The 27,638-nt window shown below is 29.1% G+C and overlaps 1 protein-coding gene across 2 annotated transcripts in view; it reads left to right on the top strand.

The window, feature by feature from the left end:
* The window catches only part of LOC107436632 (para-nitrobenzyl esterase-like), a 298,185-nt gene that overhangs the window by 184,638 nt on the left and 85,909 nt on the right, over nt 1-27,638 (top strand). For both annotated transcript variants that reach the window (XM_043043999.2, XM_043044000.2), the window contains exon 3: nt 20,062-20,341. In XM_043043999.2, the coding sequence (XP_042899933.1) occupies nt 20,062-20,341 (280 nt within the window). The remainder of the gene's footprint in view (nt 1-20,061; nt 20,342-27,638) is intronic.

Here is a 27,638-nt window from a genome sequence, read left to right as displayed (position 1 = left end):
TATATATATATGTAAAAACAATATCGAGTTTCTTTAAAAATACCAACATAGTATTCTTTTTTGAGAAACCAATTCCAAAAAATGACAACGAAGCATAAAGGAATTTTTTTCGAAAAAAAAAATGAAAAAATAAAAAAGCTACAAAATGAAAAATTCGGCATCAAGTTACTGTGTAAAATACCGGCATTTTGGGTATAGCATTCATGAAATCCAAAATTTATAGCGTAATTTTTACATTTAAATTTATTGAATTATAAAGATTCTGTGATTTTATGGTAAATATTACTGTAAGATTTATAGATTGTTTGAATTTTTTGTTCCGCCGTAATATGTTTCGGTAAAAATGCATTTTACAGTAAAAAGAAAAAGAATAATTAAACCTAAAATTAATTTAAAAGAAACTTTCTTTTGTATCAGTTTTTCTTCCTTTCTTTTTATATTTCGGTTAAAATTCATTCGAAAAAAATACGAAATTCTTTCACCTTGGATTTTTGAAAGCAAAAAGGTCCACGCAAATCTTAGTTTAATAAACGTATTAACAAGGTGCGTAATGTAATTAACATATGTATACATTAGTTTTTGGTATTCATTTCTTTGAAAGTGGGAGGTCTTTGTCCACTTGATTTCAACATCTATTGCTTGGACAAGCTCTCAAAAATAAAAATAATTTATCCATGAGTTCTATGCTAGTCTTTTTACATTCACATGAGTTCCAAGTTATGTATGAGTTACTTAAAAAATGTCGTCTACCGTATGTACTGGCGAATTATGCTAAAAAAAGGAAGATTCGAGTTTCTAAAAATGTCATAATGATATTTTAATTTAGAATTAACAACACCGTGATATTCCTTTTAAGAATGAATTAATGCATTAATGCAATGTATTCAATAAAATATGCACTGTATATCCATCAAAAGTTAATTCGTAAGCATGATTTGTTTTAAACATATTTGTTATTATTTATTTGATTAAGATTGAAAAAAAACAAAGCGTAAAATTTTTTTCTTCAAAAAAAAAAAAAAAAAAAAAAAACAANAAAAAAAAAAAAAAAAAAAAAACAGCGAAATTAAACTAAGAAACTTATATGTGAAACTATAAAGAACATTTAAACGATAAAGAAAGTAAATATAAAAATAAAAAAAAGTTCTTTTTATATCTCAGTTTTTCTTTCCTCGTTTTTTTTTCTTTTTTAAAGTCTCAAAATTTTGTTAGAAAGAAATACGATCTGAAGTTCGCTGTCCCGGCTCTCTAAAGAGAAAACGTCAACGCGAACTTAACTTAATCTACGTATGAACTTTTTTAAATATTCATAAAAATATTTGTTCTTTTGGAATTTTATTTGAAACATGTAATCCATTTAAGACAGCTATAAAACATTCAAAAACTGTAATTTAATTTTAACTGCTCCTAAATCTTTCAGTCCCAGAAGGGTTTCTTTATTTCTTGCTTTAAAATATTTTTCTTTTAATTAAAATTCGTTTCAACTTCTCGTTCTACGCAACCATAATGCTTTTACCAAATATTCAAATAGTTCCTTCATATTGTTAAAAAAAGTGTTTTCTTGACTTTATTGATGAATTAAATTTTGTTTACTTGATTCAATGATAATTTTAATAAATACTTAATTTTGTCTAAAGAGAATAACTATATTAAAATATTATTTCATAGAAAAAAAATCTGGTAAAATTACCCTACTCTATGGTAATCACATTTCTGGTAAAAAAGAAAAACCATAATATTGTTTAATAAAGTCAAAATATGCGATATTTAAAACATTCATTTGATTTTTTTTTCATTATATGATAACGGTTTCCCGGAAATCTTGGCTTTTAAAATTACAGCTCTTATNAGCAACAATGAATGGTTTTTTGAGCAAAAAGAGAAAGGGGCGATATGTGTCAGCCGACCCCAAAAGGGGGGCGATGGTCCACAAAAGGTTGGGAACCACTGCTCTAAAGTATAATGATAAAATTACCAAATTTTACCTCATTACTCATGTTTTATCACTTCTTATTAAATCATATTCTATTGTATATTTTATTAAAATCACAACCAGACCGCATCGCTAAACATTAATGAGTTCCTTGGTGTTCCCATAGTGACAGAAACACGGTAAATTTTATCATATTCCTTTATTTTTTACCATATTTATTTTCTAAGCGTACTATAAACTGTCTTACTTTGGAAATTATAAGTTTTCGCAGTTAACTTCACAGTGTTAGAAAAAACTTCTACTATGTTTAATATAGAAAAGAAAAATATTAATTTCGTCAGTATGTTTTTTTTTTATTCATCTATAAATGTAAATGACCTATAGTGTCGCCTGTAAACATAATTCAATGTGTTCTTTGGTTCATGTTTTTATGCTCATAATTTTTATGTTCTATTTTCCCACTACTACGATAATATAAATTTTTTATTTGCTGATAAAGTTAGTCCTAAATATTTTTCTCATTTCATAAAGCTTTCAGGCATTTATTGGGAAAAGAGAACACTTTGAATTAAACAGACCAAAATTTACCGCCTAAATATATTCGAAGTTCTGTTTTTACTTTTAACAAAAATTTATTATAAATTTTTTTTAAAAATAAATATTTATTTCAAAAGCGTCTTGAGAATATTCTACGCTTTTGAAAGACAAGTTTTTTTAAAACATTTTTGTTGCATTGAATTTACATAAACCTTTCAATTATATTTTCAATGACAAAAGAAAAACTAATTAAAACAGAGTGACACATGCTTATTAGTATCTAATTGCATATGTGTGTTAATTTCAAGGAATAAAACTCTGTATAGTCACTAATTTCGCCCTGACTATAGTTGATATATCTCTCCAATACTAAATGCGTCAGTAATAGTTAAGAGAGTCAATAATAGAATTGCTTCGCGTCAATCTGGAGAGAAACGTATATGACACCAATGCTGTCAGATTAAATGTGAAATCTGTTCCCTCCACCCTTGTGGGCAGGTTTAATGTATATTTAAAGGATGCCCCGAAAAGCAAGGTAATGAGATCCTTTGGAATACGAAGAAAAGAATGTTATCTTCATAATGAGCATTCTTTTCTCTGGAAATAGTTTGTAATTGATGAAAAGAAAGGTTTTGTGTGTGCCCGCTGTTTGGAAAATGCAATCTGGGGTATCAGATAATGATCTTGTTGTTATGATACTGAATTTAAGCTGGTTCTAATTACAATACTGCTTTAATTGAACACGAATTCTTCATCATTCTCGGTATTTTTATTTTGAAGCTCATTATATTTATGGTTTATTCAGGTTCGCTCCATGATTTTGTTGTTTATTGAAAAAAAAAATTGCTTTAAAAAAAAAAATGGAACACCTTTTGACCTAGGGAAGAGATTCTTACGAATTAATATCCGGTTTTCATAGATAGAAAGTTTAGCATGAAATTGGATTATTATTTTGGAAAAATGATGTTCTAAATTGGATTTAAATTTTTACTTTATTTGAATAAACATACTTTTTTTGACTGATTAGAATTTTTGTCCTTCAGATAATTAATAGGTAAATACGTTTGCTATAGTTTAGTCAATGGAGAATTCGAAAGCTTGATCCCCTTGATGTTAATTTGACATTTTAAGAATTTAAGCATATCTCTGGGACTATTCTAGCAATTTAAAATTCATTTGTGCATTTATTTATCAAGAAATTCATATTCATCTAAAGATAAATGTGCTATAACACTTATCTGCAGATAAATATAATATTTAGGTCAATTAAAATTATTTTGTGAAAAAAAGACAATTGGCTAGGGTGGACGAACTTCATAACTTATGAAGTAGTCATTTATTGTAACTCAGAAAGGTATGTCTAAGGTCATAATAAATTTAACTTTAATCTACGCTTCATCGGAGATCAAATGTTTTTATATTTCATATTCGTCGTTGAACAGCCGATCCAATTTTGGATTTACGATTATTAATGTTCAACTCGGTAGCCTTGTAACTTTGAACCAATCCAGAAGACAAGGAAACTCTTGAATCAGTACCCCCAGAGGTATGATTTGTTATGTGAATATGGAGGACTTTGTGAATCAACAGATTTATCGTGCATCAGTCACCCATTTACTACACGGGGAGTCTTCGGCCGGCGGGAAGCGAACCCACAACCTCCTGGACATGGGCCCAGTACAGGAGATCAAATGTTGACATATTTGAATTAAAATACTAATTAATTTTATATCCAATATAAACTTGAGGAAAAAATGGTCTGAATGACCAACACACGAATGGCATGGCGATATTTCCATCACTGGAGCAATTAGTGTATGGCAAAAAAGGTATATAAAAACTTTGTATTTTACTTTAATTGATCAATATAGAATTATATTCCTTTAACAAGTGTGATAAAACTTCTTTAAATTATCTTAAAACTTTCAAAAAGGGGATTATTATAAAGTGATAATTTCTTTTACTTGAGATTGAAGCCACCTTATTGTACAGGTATATCGGTCTTTAATATACTTTTACACTACACGCACACAGACACGTGTTTATCAGTGTTATTAATGGTGGTTAATTGAAACTACATATCAAGATTTTGGTATTTAAAAACGGTTGAGCATTTGTATAATATTTAAGAAGCTATGCACATCTGTTGAAATTATGAAAATAAAATATGTTTAATAAAAGAGTTAAAGGAAAATTTGAAAAGTAACTTTTACAAAAATTCTTTCAGAAGATTCCACTTAAGTACTCACGATGTGATTAAGCAATTACACATGGAAGTGTACAGTGCGCAAAATAAAAATGGTCCACCCTGTACAACTTTTGATTTAATGATCGGATGTTCACGTTCTAGGATTCATTAATCATTTATTGCAGAACTTTAAGTAACGAAATCAGACACGGAAACGTACTTTCTGTGAATAAGCATACCTTTTTCCCCCGACGGGTTTAGATTTCTGATCCCCACAATACAGAGGTAGAGAGTATCCACAATCTAATAAAAAATATGGTCTCAATACTACGGTCTGTAGAGCGGTCCAAAGTTCAGGCACCTTAATGTTAATTTCATTTTTCGAATATCTCGAGAACTTTTTAAGAGAATCGAAATATTTTTGCTTGCAATTATAAAATTCATTTATCCAAGAATAATTTCAAGCAAAATATAATTTTGCAAAATATTTATTATTCTTTATTATTTTATTTAATAAAAGTCGAAAATTTTGAATTGAAAGGTATATAAATTTTTACATAATTTTTAAAAATGCGCGCTTAATCGTTAAAGTACGCAATTTGTGCAAAATTGATCAAATAGTTCCCGGAAAATCAAATTTTGAAAAAATCGTCTTGTAATTCTTTTAGAAATTTAAAAGTTAAAATTTTGTTCCTCTATCAAACATGAACTAATTATAACAAATGGAGTTTCTTATTTTCATTTATTCTAATTGATTTATACGTCTAAAACTTCCCCCATTAGAGAACAGAATTTAAAAGTATATATCGTTATTTCGAATTAGATATGGATATATTACTGTACGCATTTCTTTCTTTTATTGGGGAGCGTTATTTACCTCAGTTCCTCTAAGTACATATGTTACGGTACGGAAGTAATAAGCGTACATTACAAGATTTCTTTGAATGAATACAAATGAGATCTTTTGAATGCAAAGAAAATAGCATTACCTTCGTAATGAGCCCTCTTTTCCGTGAAAATATTCTGTAATTGATGAAAAGGAGGCTTTAATGTGGCTCGTATTTGGGCAACTATGTTTCGAGTTTTCAGATAATGACGCTATTATTATGCTACAAATTTCATCACATTCTTATAACAATGCTATTTAAATTACTCTGAACTTTTTTTTTCATTGCTCGTGTGTTTAGCTTCTTTTGACTTATCAATGTTTGGATCTCCTTAAAAGACTCTAATTTGATAATTTTTTACTGTGATATTAATAGTTTATAATTGTGGTATATTTGGTTGGGTAATTTAAGAAAATTTAAGGGTTGAAAAAGCTAATGTTTTTTTTAAACTATCGGCATGGGAACAGCTGGTCTATTTCTAAATAGAGGTCTTTATTTTTCAACACTTTCATTTCGTAATTCAGAACCTAACCCAGAAGATGAGAAAATTATTGGATTCAACGTTGGAACAAATTCTCTTTAGTGGAAAATTTATGGAATTAACTCGCATTCCCGTTACATGGAGGTTAAAACCACGAATTTCAAGTGCAAACAAAAGTCATTGGCATTCTATCTGTCCGTAAATCAGTGCTTTAGATCAGTGTTCCCCAACCCTTTTATCACCGCGGACCTGCCAACGTTCGGTAATTTTACCGCAGCCCACTGGTGGGGGGCGTTGATTGTTTATATTTTATATTATTTTGATTTATTAATTTTAATTTAATCGTATTTAAACATGCCTTCAAAATGAAATACAGTTACACCAAGAAATAAATATAAAGTGATTTAACATTTTAACTTACTAGCACGTTAAATCAATGAGAACCCTGAGCTTGCTTCTTTGCAATGAGACGGTTCCATCTGGGGGTAATCGGAGACAATGATACATTACAAACGTTAAAAAAAATTTATGTCACTACCTTCGGGTACCCTTTTTTTTTAAATAAATAAAATTTTAATGGAACACATATATTTTTAATTTGGGGTATAAGCCTAGGAATTTAAATTCAGTTTCAATGAAATTGGCGGCTCGGTGCCATTTGATCCAAGGACCGGGGGTTGGGGAACACTGCTTTAGATGGTTCGAATCGACCCAGTCGTTTCAAAACAGAACACTACAGCCTTAGTCATCTCATTAGAAGACTATAATGACATATCCTCAGAATTAAAGGAAGAAGAAAATTTAAGTCAACGCAAGTAAACTAACTTTCCAGCCGACACGCTTTTCGTTCCAACGTGAAAAGTCACGACTTTATACATTATGAAGTGTGTTTTTTTAATAAATGTAATATTAAACTTACTTTATTAGCTTAGGGTCAATAATTACAGGAAAATTTAGCATTTTGTATTCAAAAAAGAAACCAAAACCTACCATAAATTTCAACAATTTATAGTTATAAGAATTTATTAACACTACATCAACTTAAAACAAGGATGTTGACACTATTTCGACTGAATGATTACAGTTACATTATTGCAAAAATTGATATAAAAAGAAGATAATAATTGAAAATTAAATAAAACAGAGAAGTTTCATCATTGCAGAGTCAGGATCATAGCAAACAAATTTGAGGTACTCAAAGCACAGGAATTCTGTAAAATAACTCATGCATTTATTCAATATTTTAGACACATATCTATATAACAAAAAACAAATTAAAATTGAAAAACCAAATTCTTACTTAAATATTCATTTTGAATTCAGAATAAATTTTTTCTAAACAATCGGATAAACATAAATGATACTAATCAGAAGAATAACTAGAGAAAAATTAAAATAAAACATGCAGTATACTGCATTAACTTCATATTATTTTTTCTTGCAAGTAATTTTCTTCCTTTAGTTTATATTTACTATTAAAGAATGTTTTCTTACTTTACTTTGTTAAATAAACTTATATAATAAATTGCTATATACTTAATAATTACTTAAATATAAGTTAAATAAATAATAAATTACTTAAATTAACATCTATGCTTGAATATGTATTTTTTCAAAATTTTATACAAATTTCATTATAACAGGAAACAAATTAAAATTAGAAAACGGGAATGGGTATTCATTTTGAATTCCGTAAATTTAAAATGATTTGTTAATTGAAATAGATATTATGCCAGTGCGTTGTGATAAAATGAAATACGAATAAATTTATTTACACATGCATTGTTCGGAGCAATTATTAAGCTTTAATTAACATTTGTTATAAATGTTATTATTAATGCATTCAGCTTCTGTAACGTTTTATGAAAGAGTGTTTATTAGCTGTAATACTATGATTTTAAAAGTATTATTCCAAGTTTAAATTTCATAAACACATATTATTTATTATTTTATTAATATATAACATATTATTTTAAAAACATATATATTAAAACACACACACACAGATATATATATATATATATCATCAGGTCTGCAGATAAGGTAAAATATTTTAATGTNATTAAAATCATATTTTAAAAACGTAATAAAAAAGGATTTGAAAACTATATTATAACTAGATTATTATTCATTTGAAGCATTTATAAACTATTATTTGCTTTTTTAAAATCATTTAAACAGCAAATAAAACAAGCATTCGAAATTTAAAGGCTTTTTTTATTTTTCGGGATATATTCTTAAGTATACATTTAAACTTTTAATCTTTTAAGAATAGCCCTAAAGCACAATATTAAAATATTAGGGACTATTTTTTTGAAAATCTTGACATGCATTTTCTTAAATTAAATTATTGCTTTTGATTTTTTTTTTTAAAAATTAGAAATGCAATGTAATACTTTTGTAAAGATTAATATAATGATAATTAAAGTAAAAATTTACTCTTGATTTATTTAACTTTATTTAATTTTTAATATATAATTTTATTCAAGTTTTAAATTTCTAGAAAATTATTGTAAAAGTCTTTTAACATCAATCTGGTGGTTTCTATGGATTGAGCTTTTTAAGAGAAATTTACTGACTAAACTATAATTTACTATTTTTCTTTTATATATAAGTTATGAAACATCGAAATTATAATGATGCTTCCTGAGGGCTTTTATTAGTATTAGAAAAGAATGTTAATTATATTAATATTTCGGCTGAAATTTACTTGCTATTTCCCTTTATTGCATACAATGACATAAAAATGAATGTTTTGGGAATCTTTTCCAAGAATTTAAATCAGTTATGCGTTCATGAAGCCTACAGACTAACCGCAACCCAACAAATTCTAAAGTTGGAGAATCTGGATCCTTTTTCCTTCAAATCACACCTATAGTTAACCAATAAAGTGGAAAAATAAGTGGAAAATTAAAAAATGTGAAATGGCGTTGTTTTTTAACTGCAAATTAAACTTTGTAATTATATTATTTTAACGTTTGATTGTATTCTTTCAGGAATTGTCTAAATAAAATAAAGTAATTAATATCTTTATAATACTTAGTACTAATATTTAATAACTATTCAAGTATTGAGAAAAAACTAATTTAATGGTTTTTATTGTAATGATCTAAGGTGATAAAAGTACCAAATTTTAGCATCTTTAATAATTTTTATTGCATGTTATAATTCCATATCCCGTTATTGTTTGTGTCCTGATCGATAATTATGATTAATAATTACGATGCAGATGAATAGAGGACTCGTTGATCTATCTGATTATTGATGCTTTCGATTTGATTGGCAGATTTTAAGAGGACGTTACTTTGTGGGAAAAAATCCTTCATGCAAAATTGTCTATCGATAAAAGATTTCATGTATAGAAAAAAGTGAGTTTAGATAAACCAACCCTAAACTAAAAAGTGTGAACCGCTGATTTATTTATTTCAAAATAGGAAATTTTGGGCAAATTATAACTTAAAATTTTATAATTTACTCTTGGTTTATCAAAACTCATTTTTTCAATGCTATAAATTTTAAATCATCAATGTATAAGGAATTACCATGAAAGGTTTCTCTCGCGGTATAGCATCCTCTCTTATATTACCTCACAAAAAATGAGTCATGGGGATTGAAATTAGGAGAATATGGTGACCTTGAAATTCGACATTTCCTTGCAAACGCTGTGAATGAACATTTTTTTACAAAAAAAAAATTGATAGGAGTTTAAAAAATTTATAGCAGAATTCTAGTTTAAAAAACGGTAAAAATATACTTGAGGGTGCCCCTTGGCGATATATGCGACTTATGTTTGGCGCCAATCCTGTTCGCGCGGATCACCGTGGTAACAGGAATGGTGGCCAAAACATGATGACATTTCAATAAAACAATGGAAAATTTCAACAAAACATAGGCCAAAACTTTATAAAATTGCAATGAACCCAATAAGCAAAATTAATAAACCCAATAAAATGAATTTTATATCGAAACAAAGATTAATGGAGTAAGCACAGAAAGAAAAGGAAAAAAAACAACTCCCTCAAGCAGGACATTTATATCTATTACTAGTTAAAAAAGGTGATACCATGGTTTGCTTTAATACAGAGGCATAAGTTTGCTATGTACTACTTATAAAATCTTGTCAAACATTTTATTTGAGAGACTTATACAATGTATTGACCCTCAAAAAGGAAACTACCAACGTGGTTTTCGCAAGGGAAAATCTACTAAAGATCAAATATTTGCACTTAGATCAATTTTAGAGAAGACCAGGGAATTTGGTATTATCACATATCTTTTTTCATTGATTTCAAAGAAACCTTTGACAGTATTAATAGAAATCGCTTGTATGAAGCCCTGGTTGATTTTCAAGTACCACCAAAACTAATTAGACTTGTAGAAGCAAGCATGTTAAACACCGTATGCAGAGTCAAACTTTTGGGATCTTTATCTGGAGATATTAAAGTAAATAATGGAGTCAGACAGGGAGACTCCTTATCCTGTCTTCTTTTTAATGTTGCTCTAGAGAAAGTTATAAGAGATGCTGAAATCAATATCAGAGGCAACATATTTTCAAAATCTATTCAAATATTGGCGTATGCGGATGATTTAGACATCATTGCACGAACTGTTCCTGCATTAAAAGAAGCTTTCCTTTCTTTGGAGCTTGCTGCTAGGGATATGGGACTAATCATCAATACCGATAAGACCAAATACATGCCTGTACTTGCTAAATTAAATTCTAGTGAATCCTATCTGGAGATTGGTTCCCACAGGTTTCAGACTGTTCAGAATTTTACTTACCTTGGTTCAATTGTTACTGCCGACAATAACATAGACAATGAGATTCGGAGTCGTCTAATTTGTTCAAATAAAGCTTTTTATGGTTTAAAACGTTTTTTCAAATCCTCTCTTTTATCAAAAAATACAAAACTTTTACTCTATAAAACATTAATTAGGCCAATACTTACCTATGGCTCTGAGACCTGGAACCTAACTCAAGCTGGTGAAAATAAAATTGCCATTTTTGAGAGAAAAGTTTTGAGGGCCATCCTTGGTGGGATAAAAATAAATAATTCCTGGAGAAGACGATATAATACTGAACTGTATAAAATCTACAGAGAGCCAGATATTGTGAAATTCATAAAAATAAATCGAATGAACTGGGCAGCTCACATTTTCAGAAGGAATGATGACTCAAATTTAAAGAAAATCCTATTACACAAGCCCCTAACGAACAGGAAAAGAGGTAGACCCAGGCTGAGATGACTGGATTTAGTTGAGACTGATTTCCTTACTCTAAAGGAGAAAAACTGGCGATCAAGTGTCAAAAGTAGAGAGAAGTGGACTCGAATTCAAAGGAAGTCACCGGCCCACCCTGGGCTGTCTAGCCAGATATAATGATGATGACTAGTTAAACCTTCATTCATACACCAGTCAATCACGGCTTTTTTTTCCATTGTTATTCAAATTGTACAGAAACTTAAGATTTATCTTATTTCCCGTAGTCATTTATAGACCAGAAGCAAAAGTAACCTTACCAGCCGGTATCCAACGTAGAACTAACGGACCTCTGAAATTACATATACCGTTGAACATATAAAAATAACGCTAAAATCTAAACCAATCAGAATCACGATTGGGTTTCAACATCGCCCAGCTTGGCGATCAACCGCTATCACAACTTGGCGAGGGTCAAGGGGCACCCTCAAACATAGTCTACCCTAGAAAACAAAGTCCAATTCGCCCAATCCAAGTTTAAAACTAAATCTTGCCAGCTGTTCAAACTTTATTAAGGTTTGTTTTTCCCATAGATAATAGGCATCCTTTATATCTTATTACTGCTTATTTTAATGAAAGAATTTTTCATTTTTGTCAATACATTTTAATTGTTGCGTTATTAATTAGAGTGAAATTTTTGTAGGAAGAGTTATTTCAAATGCTCAAAAATTCAAATATTTTACATACGTTTTTTTTCGTCCCTGATTCTATGCTAGTTACTGACACTCTTTGTATTCCTTCAAAAAACTACTGTTGCCAATTGCAATTCTAAAATTATTCTTTATTTTCTGGCAAGAAAAAGATATTAAATATGATTTTTGCTTAGAGCTCTATTAAGTTTATTGAACATTCGATATGCCAAATTTCCAAATATGCCAAGCGTAAGACAAATTTCATGAAAAGTATTAATTTAAATCCCAAACATTAATTATCCAAAAAAATGTAAACGGGAAATTATAATTGTTTATCGTTGTAACTATTTTCAAATGATATTTTTTAGCAATGAAAAAATTTTTCTGAAAGGAAAAAAAAGCAATATCAGAGCAAAGCCAAGCGATTTCAGATAATTAATTTTAGCTTTAGAATAAAAATAATAAAAAAAGTCGCGGAAATTCATTAAAAAGAAATATTTTTACTTCTTGAAACACTGGTTATTCATTAATCAAAATTCTTTCTATGTTTACTGGTTAGATAAAAAAAGAAAGAAAATCTTCTTTATAACAGATCAAAATTTCGCGATGCTATTAATTTCGCTGGCTTTGAAACGGTTATGAATATTTTTTTGCTTCTTTTTTCATTTAGTAATTCTCTCAATACCCATAAACATGTGCGTAGCATCTCATTTCCAAAAGAATGGCGGTCTTAACGGTTGCAGTTAGATCGTAAATTCTAAATCTAATTTTCTTTTCGCTTCATAAAATCGTCTGCTTTTTATGTTTTAAAATATAGAAGACGATCGTTTCATTTCACTGCTTCAATTTAACTCTGTTCATATATTCCGGTTTGTTAACAAAAAGAAATCATTCTCTTTATTTTGGGAGAAATAAATAACACAAGTTTTCATTTTTTTAAAGAAATGTTTGCATCAAATTTGGACTTTTTATTTGTTTCGTACAAAAATGCTGTTAATATAAATGACATTATTATTAATAACTCTTTTAGATCATTTAATTTATTAGAACTATTTTCAGACAAATAATTGTTTTTAAATATGTTAAAATAAACTTTCGTGAGTTGAAAATACGTTTTCATAAAGACAGAAAATTTTTAGTGAGCAATTGCCATGTTATAATTTACGGTAATTTGTAAAAGTTAACTTTTCTGATATTTAAGTTTTTTAGTTTATAGTCTCTTTTGAAATTCTTTCCTTAACGTAACATATACGTATTTTTATGATTTGTGACAAAAATTGAGTCAACAGAAATACACATTTTAGAGGTTGGAAATAAAAATTTAAGGAAAACAAAATACAAAAATGATATCACAATTTAACGAACCATTACTGAGAAATGTTTGGATTAAATACCTGTTTGAATACTGGAAGAAAAGGAGGTGTGTTGATGTCAGGTACTTAAACTGATTTTGATCTTTTTCCACCGTCATTGTCACTAGTGATTTGATAAAGTTTGAATGCATTTATTTTTCTCACTTAAACATAAATTTTTGATATCTAATGTACGTGTTACTCTTTTGGCATAAATTCTATAAATACATAATCCGGGGGGTGATTATTGCCTTTTGAAACTTACCCTCCAATACGCTTTATTCTAATGATTATTGTTTCGTTAACTAATATGTAGGCAGCTGTATCTAAATTGAGCAGAATATGCAACGCCTTAATGATTTAGTCACAATTTTTAAATGGTATTTCTAGAAACGAATAGATTGAAAATTGCGTTGACAAAAATATTCAACTTCAATGATTGATTTTGAAAGTAAAATGAATGACTATTATAGTTATGATTAATAAAATAACTTGTTATTAAAATTATTCTAAAAATAAAATTCAATCAATAAATAATGTATTCAAAATTATACATACTTTTCTAACATCAATTTTACCATTGTAGGGAATGTTTGTAACTTAGCAATTAATGTATGTAGCTTAGCATATGTAACTTATCATGGGATCTTAATTTAGTTTGAAACAGAATTTTTATAAACTGCCTAAAATTATCTGAAAATCCTAGCTGCTGTTCCAATTCTTTCCTAAATTAAAGACCTGCATTAATTTAAATTTTAAAATATTTTGTGCCAATCCCACTGGAATATTTTAGGCAAATCTTACCGAATAGAAACTTTTATTTTTTTATTCTTATAACTAAAATACATTTTTTTATAGTTCTTGACAAAAATCCTCTTTTGCAAAACGATGTGAAATAAGAATAAAAAAAGTAAAAGAATTCTCTCTTCAGTCATAATTTTCTGAAAATTTCAGCGTAGGTACCTCTCTCTTCTGAGATGCTTTATTCCGCCAATTTTCTTCTGAGTTCTTTCAAAATTCAGCCAATGAAATCCCTTCCTCCATTCTAACTCCACATGGCATCTTTTTCTCCTGTTTCCTTTCCTTTTTGGAATGATATTGAACTTCAAAGCTTTGACATTTTCCGAACCTTTTCTCCTTTTATGGAAATGGGTGTCATCTTACATTTTCGGTTGAAAACTAAATAAAAAAAAAGATCCTTTTGTATATTATTGCGACAAATTTTGAAGAAAAAAAAAAGGTTTCATAAAGCGAATTAAATTTATGTTCGAAAAATAGATTTATTTGTTTATAATCAATTTTTTTTTCTTTCATGCCGAAATATACTTTAGATTGCTCAAATATAAAAGAAGAATACAGGGGAAGCAGGGTTCGAATATCAAATTTAGCACCAAAAAGACTGAACATTACTAAATACCTAGAAAAAATGAAGGAGACAATTTGGCCCTCTTTGTTTATGAGTGTTTAGAACTTTGTTTAGAACTGATTCTTCAATTAGACTTCCAAAATCTTAAAATATAATCATAAATCATTTCACAAAAGCCTATTTTAGACTTGATCATCGAAATTCTATTGTATTCCGCTCAATTTTGTTAACGAACATAGTTAGAACTGATTCTTCAATTATACTTATATTTTTAGTTTCTCATATAAATGAGTTTAAATTGAAGAAACGAATTGAATAATTGAAGAAATTAAAATATTTAGCTTTGACTTTTCAATTATACTTATATTATTAGTTTCTCATATAATTGAGTTTCCTTTTATCTATAAGTAGTAATTATAGATAAGTTGAAACACTTTTTTAATGAAAGTGCTACATCTTATACTCATCAAAGGATATCTTATATCTAAACCTAACTGGGGTTATGAGATATCTACCAAAATATCTAAGAGGCCACTCTGACCCTTCTAGGTATAAGGTTCCATATGTACGTTTCTATTAGGCTAACATCGGAATGATTAAATAGGCACTTAATTTGGATTAAATTGTAAAAAAGCTGTAATATTTAACACTTTCATTAAGTTTTTTTTAATTAATGAGAAACAAAAAACGAGAGGTACAAAATTGGTCCTATCCGTCGTTTCAGTGTTGAAAAAAAAGTTAATATTTCTCTAGGAAGAGATAGTATACAGAATTATAAATTTTTTCTGATATTTCGCTTTGGATATTTTGTAGATACTTAGTGTCAGCCTTAGAGTGTTTTCTAAGATGACGGAGGTTTCTTCACACAACGTACTTCCGGCGAATTACCTTGAAAAATCTTTTTGAGGGCCGAACTTTAAAACAAAGAGTGCGTCAAACTCCTTGAAGAAAACTTACACGAGTGTTAAAATAAACAAATTTATTGATATAAAAATTGTGCACCTTACAATTAAACTTTTTTTAACTATATTAAAATAACAAAAAATAATAAATTTTCACTAAAAGTTATATCTTTTATGGATATACCTTTGGATAAACGAATTTTATAATCGTGTGCAAGATTTTTTCAATTCGATTTTAAAAATTCTCGAGATTTGGCGAAATGCGCAAAAAGTAAAATTAACCTTAAGGGGTCCAAGCTTTGGACAGCTCTCCTGACAAAACTATGGTGGCCACATTTCTCAGATTGTGGCTAACCCTTATATTTTGGGGTCCGAAATCCGAATTCGTTGAAAAAAAGTATGTTTACTCAGAGAAAGTACGCTTTTGTGCCTTATTTCTTAACTTCAAATATCGTCTGCACTAATTAATTAGCATATTTGAGGTCACTTTCTTGAACCATTAAAATTGAGTCCTAAAAGTGAAAACCCGATCATTAGTTAAAAACTTATTTAACGTGGTCCCTTTATTTTTTGTGTACTGTATTAATCTGTTTAAAGAACCAAAAAATGATTGTTAAGCAAATTTAAAGATAATTAAGATCAACGGACAGTGTCCACTGTCTGAGTCATGGGACCCTGTTCTGAAATTTATGAAGCACAGTTTTATGGGTAACTTATTTAAAAAAAGGAAATATAAATTATTGAAAAGAAAATATAACTTATTCGAAAATGAAATTTTACTTTTTAAACATTTAATAAATGTAAGTTATGATTAATTGCCTTTATCAAAAAATTTCATAATTAAATAATATAAGTGATTAATTCATAATATAATAAATTAACAAAAAATTCACTTTTAAATTTTAATCACCATCAACAACATCGAGCGAAAGCGAAATTCCGAATAAGTCTCAAAAACGGAAGCAACACGCTAACAACAGTTAATTCTGATTACTATTGATATTTATGTTATATGTAGCGAACATTTAAAATTTATGCAATACATATTTATATCTAAGTAAAATAAATGCTATAACTTTTTTCATTGAATTTTAGAACATCAAATAATCTAAAATAATAAGCTTATGGGAAAATAATTGGCGTTAAGTACGTTGCATGAGTTGGGTAGTCCTATATTTACTGAGTAATAAAATGTAACATCATTTTACATAAATATTTCTATAAAACAAAATGAAATATTTCAATGTTAGCAGATTATTTTAAAATACTTGTTGTTTAAAGCCTATATTTTAATAAAAGTATAATAGTATTTCATATTTTTTATTATATTATAATATATTTTTATTAATAGTACAATATTTTTTTATTTATTAATTCGTGTTTTCGTTCTCCAATTATTTGAAAAAATCATCAAAATTCTAAATTGCTTTTTTTAAAAATATTTCTTGTAGTAATATTACATTTCCATTTCTGCAATTTGTTAAAGAAATTATCAAGTAATTGCCACATCATTATCAAGTAATCGTAAACTTATAATCTTATTTTTAATTATAAACGTCTACTTAAGATTAAAAAAAAACTTTTTTCAATGTTAAATTGTTTCAGTTAACATCATATATGTTCCAAATTAGCCCTTTCGTTTCGAACAAATATTTTTTAAGGTATTTATAGAATAAAATTGCAATAATTTATGCTAATTCCTCATATTAGTTATAACCATAAAGTTAATCTAAAATTTTTACTGTGAATGAAATTTCAGCTGAATTAATGTCTCAGTTTAAAGTTAAGATCTGCGCAATGTACTCACCTTTTGAGACCTTTGCTGCTATTAAATAGGAGATAAACAAATAATTTACAGATGAATGTTATTAAAGTTTTTCAGCCGATGACATTTAAAGTGCTCTTTATTTTTTATTTAAGGATTAGCTAAATACCCGTTCTTCGTACGGGATGAATAAAAAATAAATAAATAAACAGTAAATCGGTTCTGAGAAACCCTACTAAATCATCCTCAAAACTTAAAAACGTATACCTTCACAAATAAAAAGATTGATGGAAGAACCAGGTAAGTGAAATTTATAGGAGAATTTATGAATCAGAGAAAATAACACGAAGTGATTGCATCAGTATGGCTATATTTAATATAACAGAATTGTTTTTTTTTCTACACTTTAATCTTAACATAACTAATCACATCAGCTTTTAGTATGCTTGCATGATTTTTATTTTGAACTAGACACTGGTAAATAAGATCGAGCGAAAAATTATTAGTCCCGCCTTCTAATAAATGGGTAATGATATAGTTAGGATACAATTTTTTTTCGTTTCTAAAATGTCACTTACCTGGTTCTTCCATTAAGTTCTTCAATTAGTATATCTAAATAGAATGATTTGGGTAAAATTAACAGTAAAATATAATTTTTTAATGCCTGATAAAATTTGATAGATGCAATTTTATCATGATTCCTTTGAGCCTACACCTTAAAAACTATTTATTCGGTAAATTATTTTTGTATTTTTGATTAAATGTGTGAGACTAAAAATTACAATTTTTTAAACCAAAATCCTGTAAACCTTCCCGTATGAACCGAAAAATTAACCAATGAATGATTTAAGTATAGTATATTTTGGTTTTATTAACCAGAAATATGGATTTTTTTTCTCCAGAAATGTTATACTCATACTTTACATTGATTTTACTAAATGTTTTTTCTCCTTGTACTGCAAAACAATTAACCAAACTTTTCGACACTTTCTTTTTTCTAGAAGAATGTGCATAGCAAATCAATCAAAATTTGTTATATATAAAAATATATTTTTAGCATAAATTCTATACTAGGATTTTTTTTATAATTGTTATCATTCGAATCTTTTAAAATACAATAGGCATTAGTTTATAAAGAATACCATTAGTTTACGATACTATTAATTTTATTTTATAACGGTCGTTGAACAGCCGATTCAATTTTTTTGATTTACGACTACTTATGTTGAACTCCGTAGCTTTGTAGTTTTGAATCCAATCCAGAAGACAAAGGAACTGGATCAAGCATTGGGAGAAATTTCCCTCGTGGCAGACATTTTTTAGAGCTAACCCGAATTTGGAGACCCGAATTTAGAGCTAACCCGAATTTGCATTACATGGAGATGAAAACCATGAAAACCTCCCAAGTTAGGCTGACGGAAAAGGGACTATAACCCATGATCCGTCTACCACAGTGGATAATTTTCATCAGCACTGTGATCAGTGCGAGCCTGGAGCGGGAATCGTATCAACCAGCCATCACTGGGATTCGAACCCGGGTTACCTCATTGGGAAGTTAGCGCTCTATCTCCTGATCCACCCGGGGTGAATTGAAAAAAAAATTCTAAATGTTGTAGAAAACAAAGCGGATTTTAAAAGACATAATTAGAAACACTGTCAAGTTTTAATAATATTACATATTTTATATAATTGTACATTCATCAGATTGCTATGTTAAATAGATATAATTCACATTCTCTCCAAAGTTTATATACACTCTGGGCTATGCATATATTATTCCGTAATTCTGATTAATTAATTTCTGATGTCTAGTAGAGATTATCTATCCCATGCGGTGTAGGGCATTAACATATTTTGTAAACAGATAGCGTCACTTGTAACGGCATAATTTAAGCAATGCAATTTTGATGGTTGATACTATTTGACTGACGATATTATAATTGGATACTATTATCAGTGGACATGATTTGAAGCAGCATAAATCTGCATCGATGCTTATCAAATCACTGATCAACCCTCCTTATTCTAGGAGTTCGAAATTTTAACATAAAAGCCGGTAGGAGTTATTATGTAATACATTCAAATACAACGGAATAAAACTAGCAGATTGCGTTTAAGTGTGAGTTATTGTTTTAAAAATATTATAAATCTGAATAGTTTTAAACATTTTTATTTAATCCTTCTACATTATTTTTATCAGTTTAAGTCTTTGTGATCGTAATAAGTTTATAATTACTCAGTAAGAAATTGTTGTTGTATAATAGCCACCATTTTAGTGTTGATGAAAACGAAATTTGTTGCTGTGCATATAATTAATTTTTTTTCACATTGATAGAGAGATATTTTTTTATTTATTAAATTCTATTTTTTTTATTTACCGATAACACATATTTTTTATGCATATTAGAATTGTTCTCTGCGTTTCGAGATTTTTTCATCTACATTTAGTTCGCACTTTTTATTCTTATGGTCATGGATTAACAATATGTAAGCTGTTTAGTTGTCAATGCAATTTCATAAACTGTAAAAGGAATATCGATTTTATCGAGATTTAAGAATACTTTTAAAGATACAGTTTTGTTATCAACTGAACCCGTTTTTAATCTCATATGCATTGCTTTATTAATCTTTTTATAATACATTCAAAACATTTAAAATAGTAAAAAAAAACGTTTAGAAAAAAATATTGAAAAACGACTTATTTTATAATATTTGCTTCATTATCACGATGTTAAATAAATATACTTTTTATTTTTTAGCACTAGCCATGTCACCTCCAATAGACCACAGAGGAAAAGACGATAGACTCTCCCTCCTAAAGAATCTTCACCGTCCCAATGGCCAAATAGATGGCGGAGTCCATCCCTATGGTCAAGAAACCTTTGTACAGCAGCCATATAATCGACAACAACAATCTCGATCTTTTAGCCATTTTGAAACAGAGAAGATTTTCTGTCTCAGGCAACAGTTTCTTACAGCAGCAGCCATCATTGTCGTTACGAGTTTAGTTGCTTTTGTGCTTTTCGTCACCACATTTAGGTGAGTTTATTTTTAAATGTCATCTTTTTCAGTTATTGTTGTTGTTGTTTGAACATTTAGATTACCGCACTGTAAAAAATGGATACTTGGAATCATGAAACTTTGATAAAATCGTTTCCTGTCATATGCTCCAAGCAAACATTTCGTCAAAATGACGAAATAACTATCGTCATTTCTTCAAGGAACGAATTTCATCAAAATTAAAGAAATATTTCACCATTGTATATTTACCAACAAAGAAATCAATCAATCAATAAAAAAAACTTCATAAAGTAATTACCTTTTCAAATAATCACTATATGGCATGGGCAGTATATAGGTGATACAACACTACAAAGACATATAGGGGCTACCCTAGAGCTAAAAGGTGATAGAAAATTACAGACCATCATTACTAGATTCATCAGTGGGCATACTTGTGCACTTTTATACCTGAGAGGACAAAAAGAGTTTCCTGTGTGCCCCAAGTGTAATACACGCCATTCTACTGCAGACCATTTGCTCTCCTGTTTAGATCTGGAAAACAGTGATCTCTTTGAAAATCCTGTACTAGTTCAAGACTTTCTGTGGCTGAACGGTCTTCTGGACTCGATCTAGACAAAGACTGGGATCAAAGAAAGAGATCAAGTGGAATAAGGAACAACAACAGGATAGATAGAAAAGAGCTTAAAATTGATCCCATGCCCGAAGTGGGTTTCGAACTTCAGATCTTAGTGGCACGAGGCCAACTCCTTGACCAGCATAGAATCGACCGGCCTAATTTGTCACTTTATTTTCGATTGTCTAATCTTTATTCTAGTTTCATCCTTCTTGTTAGCAATCTCCCTCAATGCACTACGATGAGGTTTCGAATTGAGGAAACATTTTCGACATGTATTTGAGAGTTCGCTTTCTGTCAAAAATCACGTGATTTTATGACGAAATGTTTCTCAAAATTAACGAATTGCTGCTCAAGGAGTGCTGAATCGCCAAAAGTGAGAGTTTCATATCTGAGAGTAGGGAACAAAACATTTTGGAGAGAACATTCTTCAAATTAAAAATTTAAAACCGAGTAGACAAAACAAGTCACTTGCTTTTTCTTTGTTCAAATTGACATCACAGCTAAAGTAGAAATATTTAACGACTCACTAATAAGGTTTTGTAGTATCCCGTGAGAACTGAAACCCAAAATATTAATATTATCTTCAAGTACGTATACTCTTTAATCACTTATGCATCGTTAGTTTTCTATTATAGTTACAAAATCTATAAAAATAAATAAAACAATTAAAAAATCTCAAAACAAAAATTTATTTAATTGAAAATAATTTTTTTAATGAATCGACAAATTTCGAAGGAGCATTACCGATATTTACAACATAAAAATGCTGCTATTCATTTGGAAGCTACTAATTAGCTTAATAACTAATCTTAAGATACTCTACCACACTGCATGATAAAAACAAGTGACAAATCTTTTTTTTGAAAGAAGACATCCCCATCACATAGTAAAAACAACCTTCAACATTAAAATATAAACTAAGCGAAATTCCTAAATATGATTTCTCTTATTCTTTGTTGCCAAGGCAACTAGAACAGATTCCTCGATATCGAAACTTAGTATGTTATGTAACGCATGCGATTAGTTTATCTTTTTATTACGTTAATGCCACCCTTTGATAACTATTGTTAAGTTATTCTGTTAGATTAAATTTTGATAATGAGTAAAGTACTGTCACAATCTAATTCAGCCTCAGTATATCTTGTTAGAGAAATGCTAAAAGTTACATGCTAATTTAATATTTTCATAAAATGTTGCGTTTTCGTTTGTGATGCAGTTTGCAATGCAGCTATATCCACTTCTCTCGCCTTTTTGTTAATAGAGTTACGCGTAATTGCAGAAACGATAGTATAACCTCGTGAAACCTTAGTTTCCAACGAATACAATATCTCATCATCTATCAAATATAGTTGAATTTGTTGATAACAAAAACGTGTTAAATGAAATGAACATTACATCAATGTGCTTGCTTGAAGCTATAAAGTATAAAAACAAATTGGAAAAATGTATAAAAACGGCTTATTTTTTATAACTTTTAGATTCGTAAAACATTTCATTTCTTTGTGGCTTCGACGCATAATGTGCAATATGCATGGCAAGGTATACAGTATTACTAAAATTCATTGATTTTATAAAAGTTTGCAATTTTTTAGAACACTCGTATTTTTGAACAGGGGACACGGCAGTTTAATTGTTTCCTTTCCAACCACTGCAAGATTTTGCTTTTTACAAGCATTTAACCAAATGCATGCACCCAGAAATATGAGCAATATTAAGGATATAATATAAGCAATATAATATTGAGCAATATAATATAAGTCATAATATAGAGAATTCAACTTCCAATGAGGTGAACCGAGTTTTAATCCCAGCCATGGTTGGTCGATGCAATTTCGCACCTGGATCGCACCGACCACAGTGCTGGTGTAAAATATCCTCAGTGGTAGACGGATCATGGATTTAAGTTTCCTTGCTGTCAGGCTAACGGTGGGATGTTTTCGTGGTTTTGTCCATGTAACGCAAATGTACTTTAGTTCCATCAAAAACTCCTCCACGAAGTCAAATTCCTCCCAATACTTGATCCAGGAGTTTTCTTGTCGTCTGGATTGGGTTCAAAATTACAAGGCTGCGGAGTTGAAAAGTAATAGTTATAAATCTAAAATTGGATCGGCTGTTCAACGACGATTATAAAATCAAATAAAATCACTTCACAATGAGCCGTGGTGGAGGGGATAGAGCTCTTGCTTCCCAATAAGGTGACCCAGGTTCGAATACAAGCGATGGTTATAAAACAAAATAGTAGGAATGGAATCAATTCAATGATTGGCATAACATTATTTTTTATAAGAATTGTAAATGTGTGATTCGTAACATGATACATAAGGTACTCCACATTGATTAATTTATTTATTATTTAGCTACATATTGCTTTTGAACAAATTGAAATAACGGAGCTTTTATATCTTTTGATGGAAATTAAATTTGCAATCAACAGTTTATTTTTAACTACTTCAATTTAATAATTTCAAAGAAGCTCGAAATATAATTACTTGTCAGATCTAAGTTAAAATTGTTTTTAAGAGTTTTTACAGGCTTTTAAATGCTTAAGTAACTGCACATTTAAAATACGGAATTTCTTGAAATCATGGATCTTAATGAATGAGTTTGACTGCATATAGATTGCATTTTATTTTTATGTACACTAGTAATTGTTTGTGCAAGCACTATTCTGAAAATTTTTATCAATTTAGTTTTGAAGTCAAAAAGGAAAAATTTGCCATGATAATTCTTCTTTCAAATGCATTTTCATTCATCCGATAAGTCTGAAAACACTAGACTGATCTGAAAGCAAGTTGTATTTTTTTATAATAACTAAATCTATGAAATCACCGTCTGAGAGTACATACTAAAGTGTATCGTCACCTCATTCATCTTTTCTTATTTGCTGTCTAAACTGTCAAAAACATTCCCATCATTTATCTTCATTTAATATAATTGATCGAGAAAATTAGAATCATGAACGTGTATCATTTATTTCGCTTAAAAAATTCAAATAGTTTTAAGTTTATAGTTTATAACAGCTTCATGGCAAACAAAACACATTTCGAAGTGGAAAAAAAAAACTTTCTATGTTTAAATAGCAATCAATGTGATGTTTAAGTTACAGTTTTTGTAATTCGATGCTGGATATGGTCATTACTAAACAAAACAGATTTATCAAGAGCTTTCTCAAAAATAATATGTTATTTTTGAAAATACATGAACGAAGAGAAATGAGAATATTTGAAAAAAATCTACTAATAATATTACAATACAACAGCTTTTCAAAGAAAATTATTTTTTTTGTTTATTTTTAATGACACACTAGACTAGTTAAAATATATTTTGTTCCCAGTTTTATGAAGCAGTACTTAATTTTGGTAAAATGACTTTGGTGCTCATCCTTTAATGCTCCTTATAATTTTAAGCACCTTCTTTTAACTCAGATTGGGATATTACTTTTGTGTTCATTGATCGAAAATAAATTTTAAAAAAAAAGTATACACATATAATGTTGTATATTAATACTTGTAATCCAAAAACAATAATGTTATCATATTCCTACGAGTCAACTTCACAGAAAAGGCGAAATTAGAATCATTAAGATACTGTTTCAGTATTGCCGGATGAAATTACATTTCACCTCCTCGCCGTTTTCGTATGAAATCTTACAAATTTTAATGTATGAGGGGAGGCGGGATAGCCTGGTTGGAAGAGCACTGGGCACATGTCCAAGAGGTCGTGGGTTCGATCCCAGTTGACTGAAGACTCCCCGTGTAGTAAATGGTAACTGATGCACATTAAATCTATTGAGTCACAAAGTCCTCCATGTTCCCATAACAATTCATATCTCTGGGGGTACTGTTCCAGGAGTTTCCTTGTCTTCTGGATTGCTGCAAAATTACAAGGCCACGGCATTAGTAGTCGTAATCCAAAAATTGGGTCAGCTGCTCAACGACGGTTATAAAATAAAATGTTAATGTATCCACCTGGTTGTAAGATTTAGAAAACCTTTTTTCATCCTTTCTTAAATATTAATTTTTGTTTCGTTTATATTTTCTTCTAATTTTTAACAAGGGTTTTAAAAAGAAATACAGGGGGTTGTAATTACGGTACACAATGTTTGTCAGTGCTTAAGGACTAAGATTTTTATTCTAATAATCAAGAGAGAAAAATAAAGAAAAATATTTGCAGATAATTAACGTTATTATTCCTCATCTATTATCCGTTTATAATTTTTCGTTTTAACGTGAAATAAGATTATAAAAAAACAATCTGTTTTTCATGAAATAAGTTTTCTGTATTTTAAGCATAAAACAATATTTCATTCCAAACATAACTTCAGTTAACGCTTTGACTAAAAGTGAACCAAGACAGTACAAAAAATTGACGTCTAGTGTGCTGCAGAAAAGAAGGAAAGAACGTTTTAATAGCTTTTGGTTGGAATTTCACGTTCAATGTCTGACCTACACCGATTAATTAATTTTTAGCGCAGATTACAATGTCTGTGAAAAAATAGCAATTTCCTTTAAATAAATGCTATGATGTTATTCACTACCAATTCAATAATTTGCACAAACAATTGTTTTTCGTTGTTTAAGAGAATTATGGATTTAAAAAGAACATAATTCAAAAATTTTCGCTAGTTTTAAGAAGCATCGTAAATGACCAATGATTTTCTGAGGAGTGCTAACGTATATTTATGTGAGTTAGCAGACCGTTTTCATAGATATTTTATCTATTCTAACACAAAAAAGAATTTCATAAAATTTAAATTTTTTGGCTGGTTACTAACATTGAAATTTGAGCAGTGGTGGCTCAGGGGATAGAGCGTTCGCCTTCCAATGAGGTGAACTGGGTTCGATTCCCAGCAAAGATATGTCGATGCGATTTCCCCACCCGGCTCGCACCGACCACAGTGCTGACGGAAAATATCCTCAGAGGTAAACGGATCATGGGTTAAAGTCCCCTTGTCGCCATTCTAACCATAGGAGGTCTTCGTGGACTTCCCCCTATGAAATGCAAATGCGGGTAAGTTTTATAAAAAAGTCCTCCAAGAAGGCAAATTTCTCCCAATATTTCCTTGTCTTCTGAATTTACAGGATACGGATTTGAAATTACAAGGATACGGATTTGAACATTATTAGTCGCAACCCCAAAATTGGGTCGGCGATTCAATGATGGTTATAAAATAGTATCAAAATTTCTCATTTATCATAAAAAATTATAAAATATTTTCATAGAATATTAAATTTGGTATGAACAGAATATAGCTCAAATTTCATGACAGAAAGGAAAAAAAAAAGCTTTTAAGAAAGTAGACATAGTGTTTGGATCCGTGCTTATATATTAATGTTATGACCGTCGTATTTTAAAGGAATTGAATAATGAAAATTATATAGCAGTAATTATATAATAATCCTAGTAATTACTCTGAGTAACAAGGAAATTAACGTTGGGTATGACATTTTTGGTAAAAAAAAAAAGCAACAGCATAATTCTTGCTTATGAAACCAAACTATACAGAGTTTAAACCATTCATTCGATAATTTTCCACTCCTGTCTGAATTGTTTGCAGGAAATTCTGGTTTTCAAAATCATAGCTCTTATTTCAGCACATTTAGTAAAAAATACAGAATTTAAAAGTAAATTTGAATAAAAAAAATTGTTTTTATGCCATGCATGAAGGTATCATGACAAAAATTGCCAAATTTTACTACACTTTCTAAATTTTATAGCATATTATAAAATCATTTTTTATTGTTAATCTTAGAAAATTCATTAATTCCATTACCAATGCGTTTCGATAAAAATTACTGTGCTTTTTGTTGTTTCCATAGATATTAGTCACAAAATTATATATTCCATAGATATATTATATATTCCATAGCCACAATTTCATTATCTAAAAATTATATTTAAAAAAAATATAATCTTCATTTTTTATTTTTCAAAAAAAAATAATAATAATAATTCTCTATTATAGTCTAGAATTTTTCTTTTCTTTTTTAAATTTCCCTTTTGTTTTTCTTAAGAATTAGAATGCTTTCCAGTTACAAAATTGTTTATTCTTACCTTAAAAATTTTTTGACATTGTTTTCAGCTTCATTTTCTATTTTCTGTATATTCTTGTTGCAATTTTATGTGTTTTATGTATGTTTAATGTATGTTTTGTCTGTAGAATGCATGTTCTACTCTCGTGTGCCCTTGAATAGGGCTGACGAGATTTAATCATAGGGTCGAGAAAAGAATAAACAATATTCCATAGCCACAAAATATATATTCCATAGATATTAGCCACAAAATATTATTTTCGAAAATTAATTATTTATTTGTGTATGCCAATTCTTTAAACAACAGGAAAAAACATTCAACTCATCAGTTGTGAACAACACAGCTAAATCATGTACAAAACTGAAAGGTAGAAAGGTAAAAAACTTAAAATAGTTACAATATTTTATTTTTTATTATTAATTGTTACCCTTTGCAGTAGCTTTACGTTATTAGATTAAGCAAAAGCATATTGTTAAGCAAAAGCACGGGGAGGCTTCGGTCTGTGGGGATCGAACCCACGACCTTTTGGACATGAGCCCTGTGCTCTACCAACCAGGCTATCCCGGCACCTGCTATTACTGTATTATTATAATATCGCTTTTTAGTTCATAGCTTACTTATTTTATCTCAGTTACCGTTGATTTTAATTTATTTTTAGTTTCA

Source organism: Parasteatoda tepidariorum, chromosome 2 (genome assembly GCF_043381705.1).
Source record: "Parasteatoda tepidariorum isolate YZ-2023 chromosome 2, CAS_Ptep_4.0, whole genome shotgun sequence".
Classification (NCBI taxonomy): domain Eukaryota; kingdom Metazoa; phylum Arthropoda; class Arachnida; order Araneae; family Theridiidae; genus Parasteatoda; species Parasteatoda tepidariorum.
Note: the sequence above shows the minus strand (reverse complement) of the source record. Positions and strands in the feature narration are given on the sequence as shown.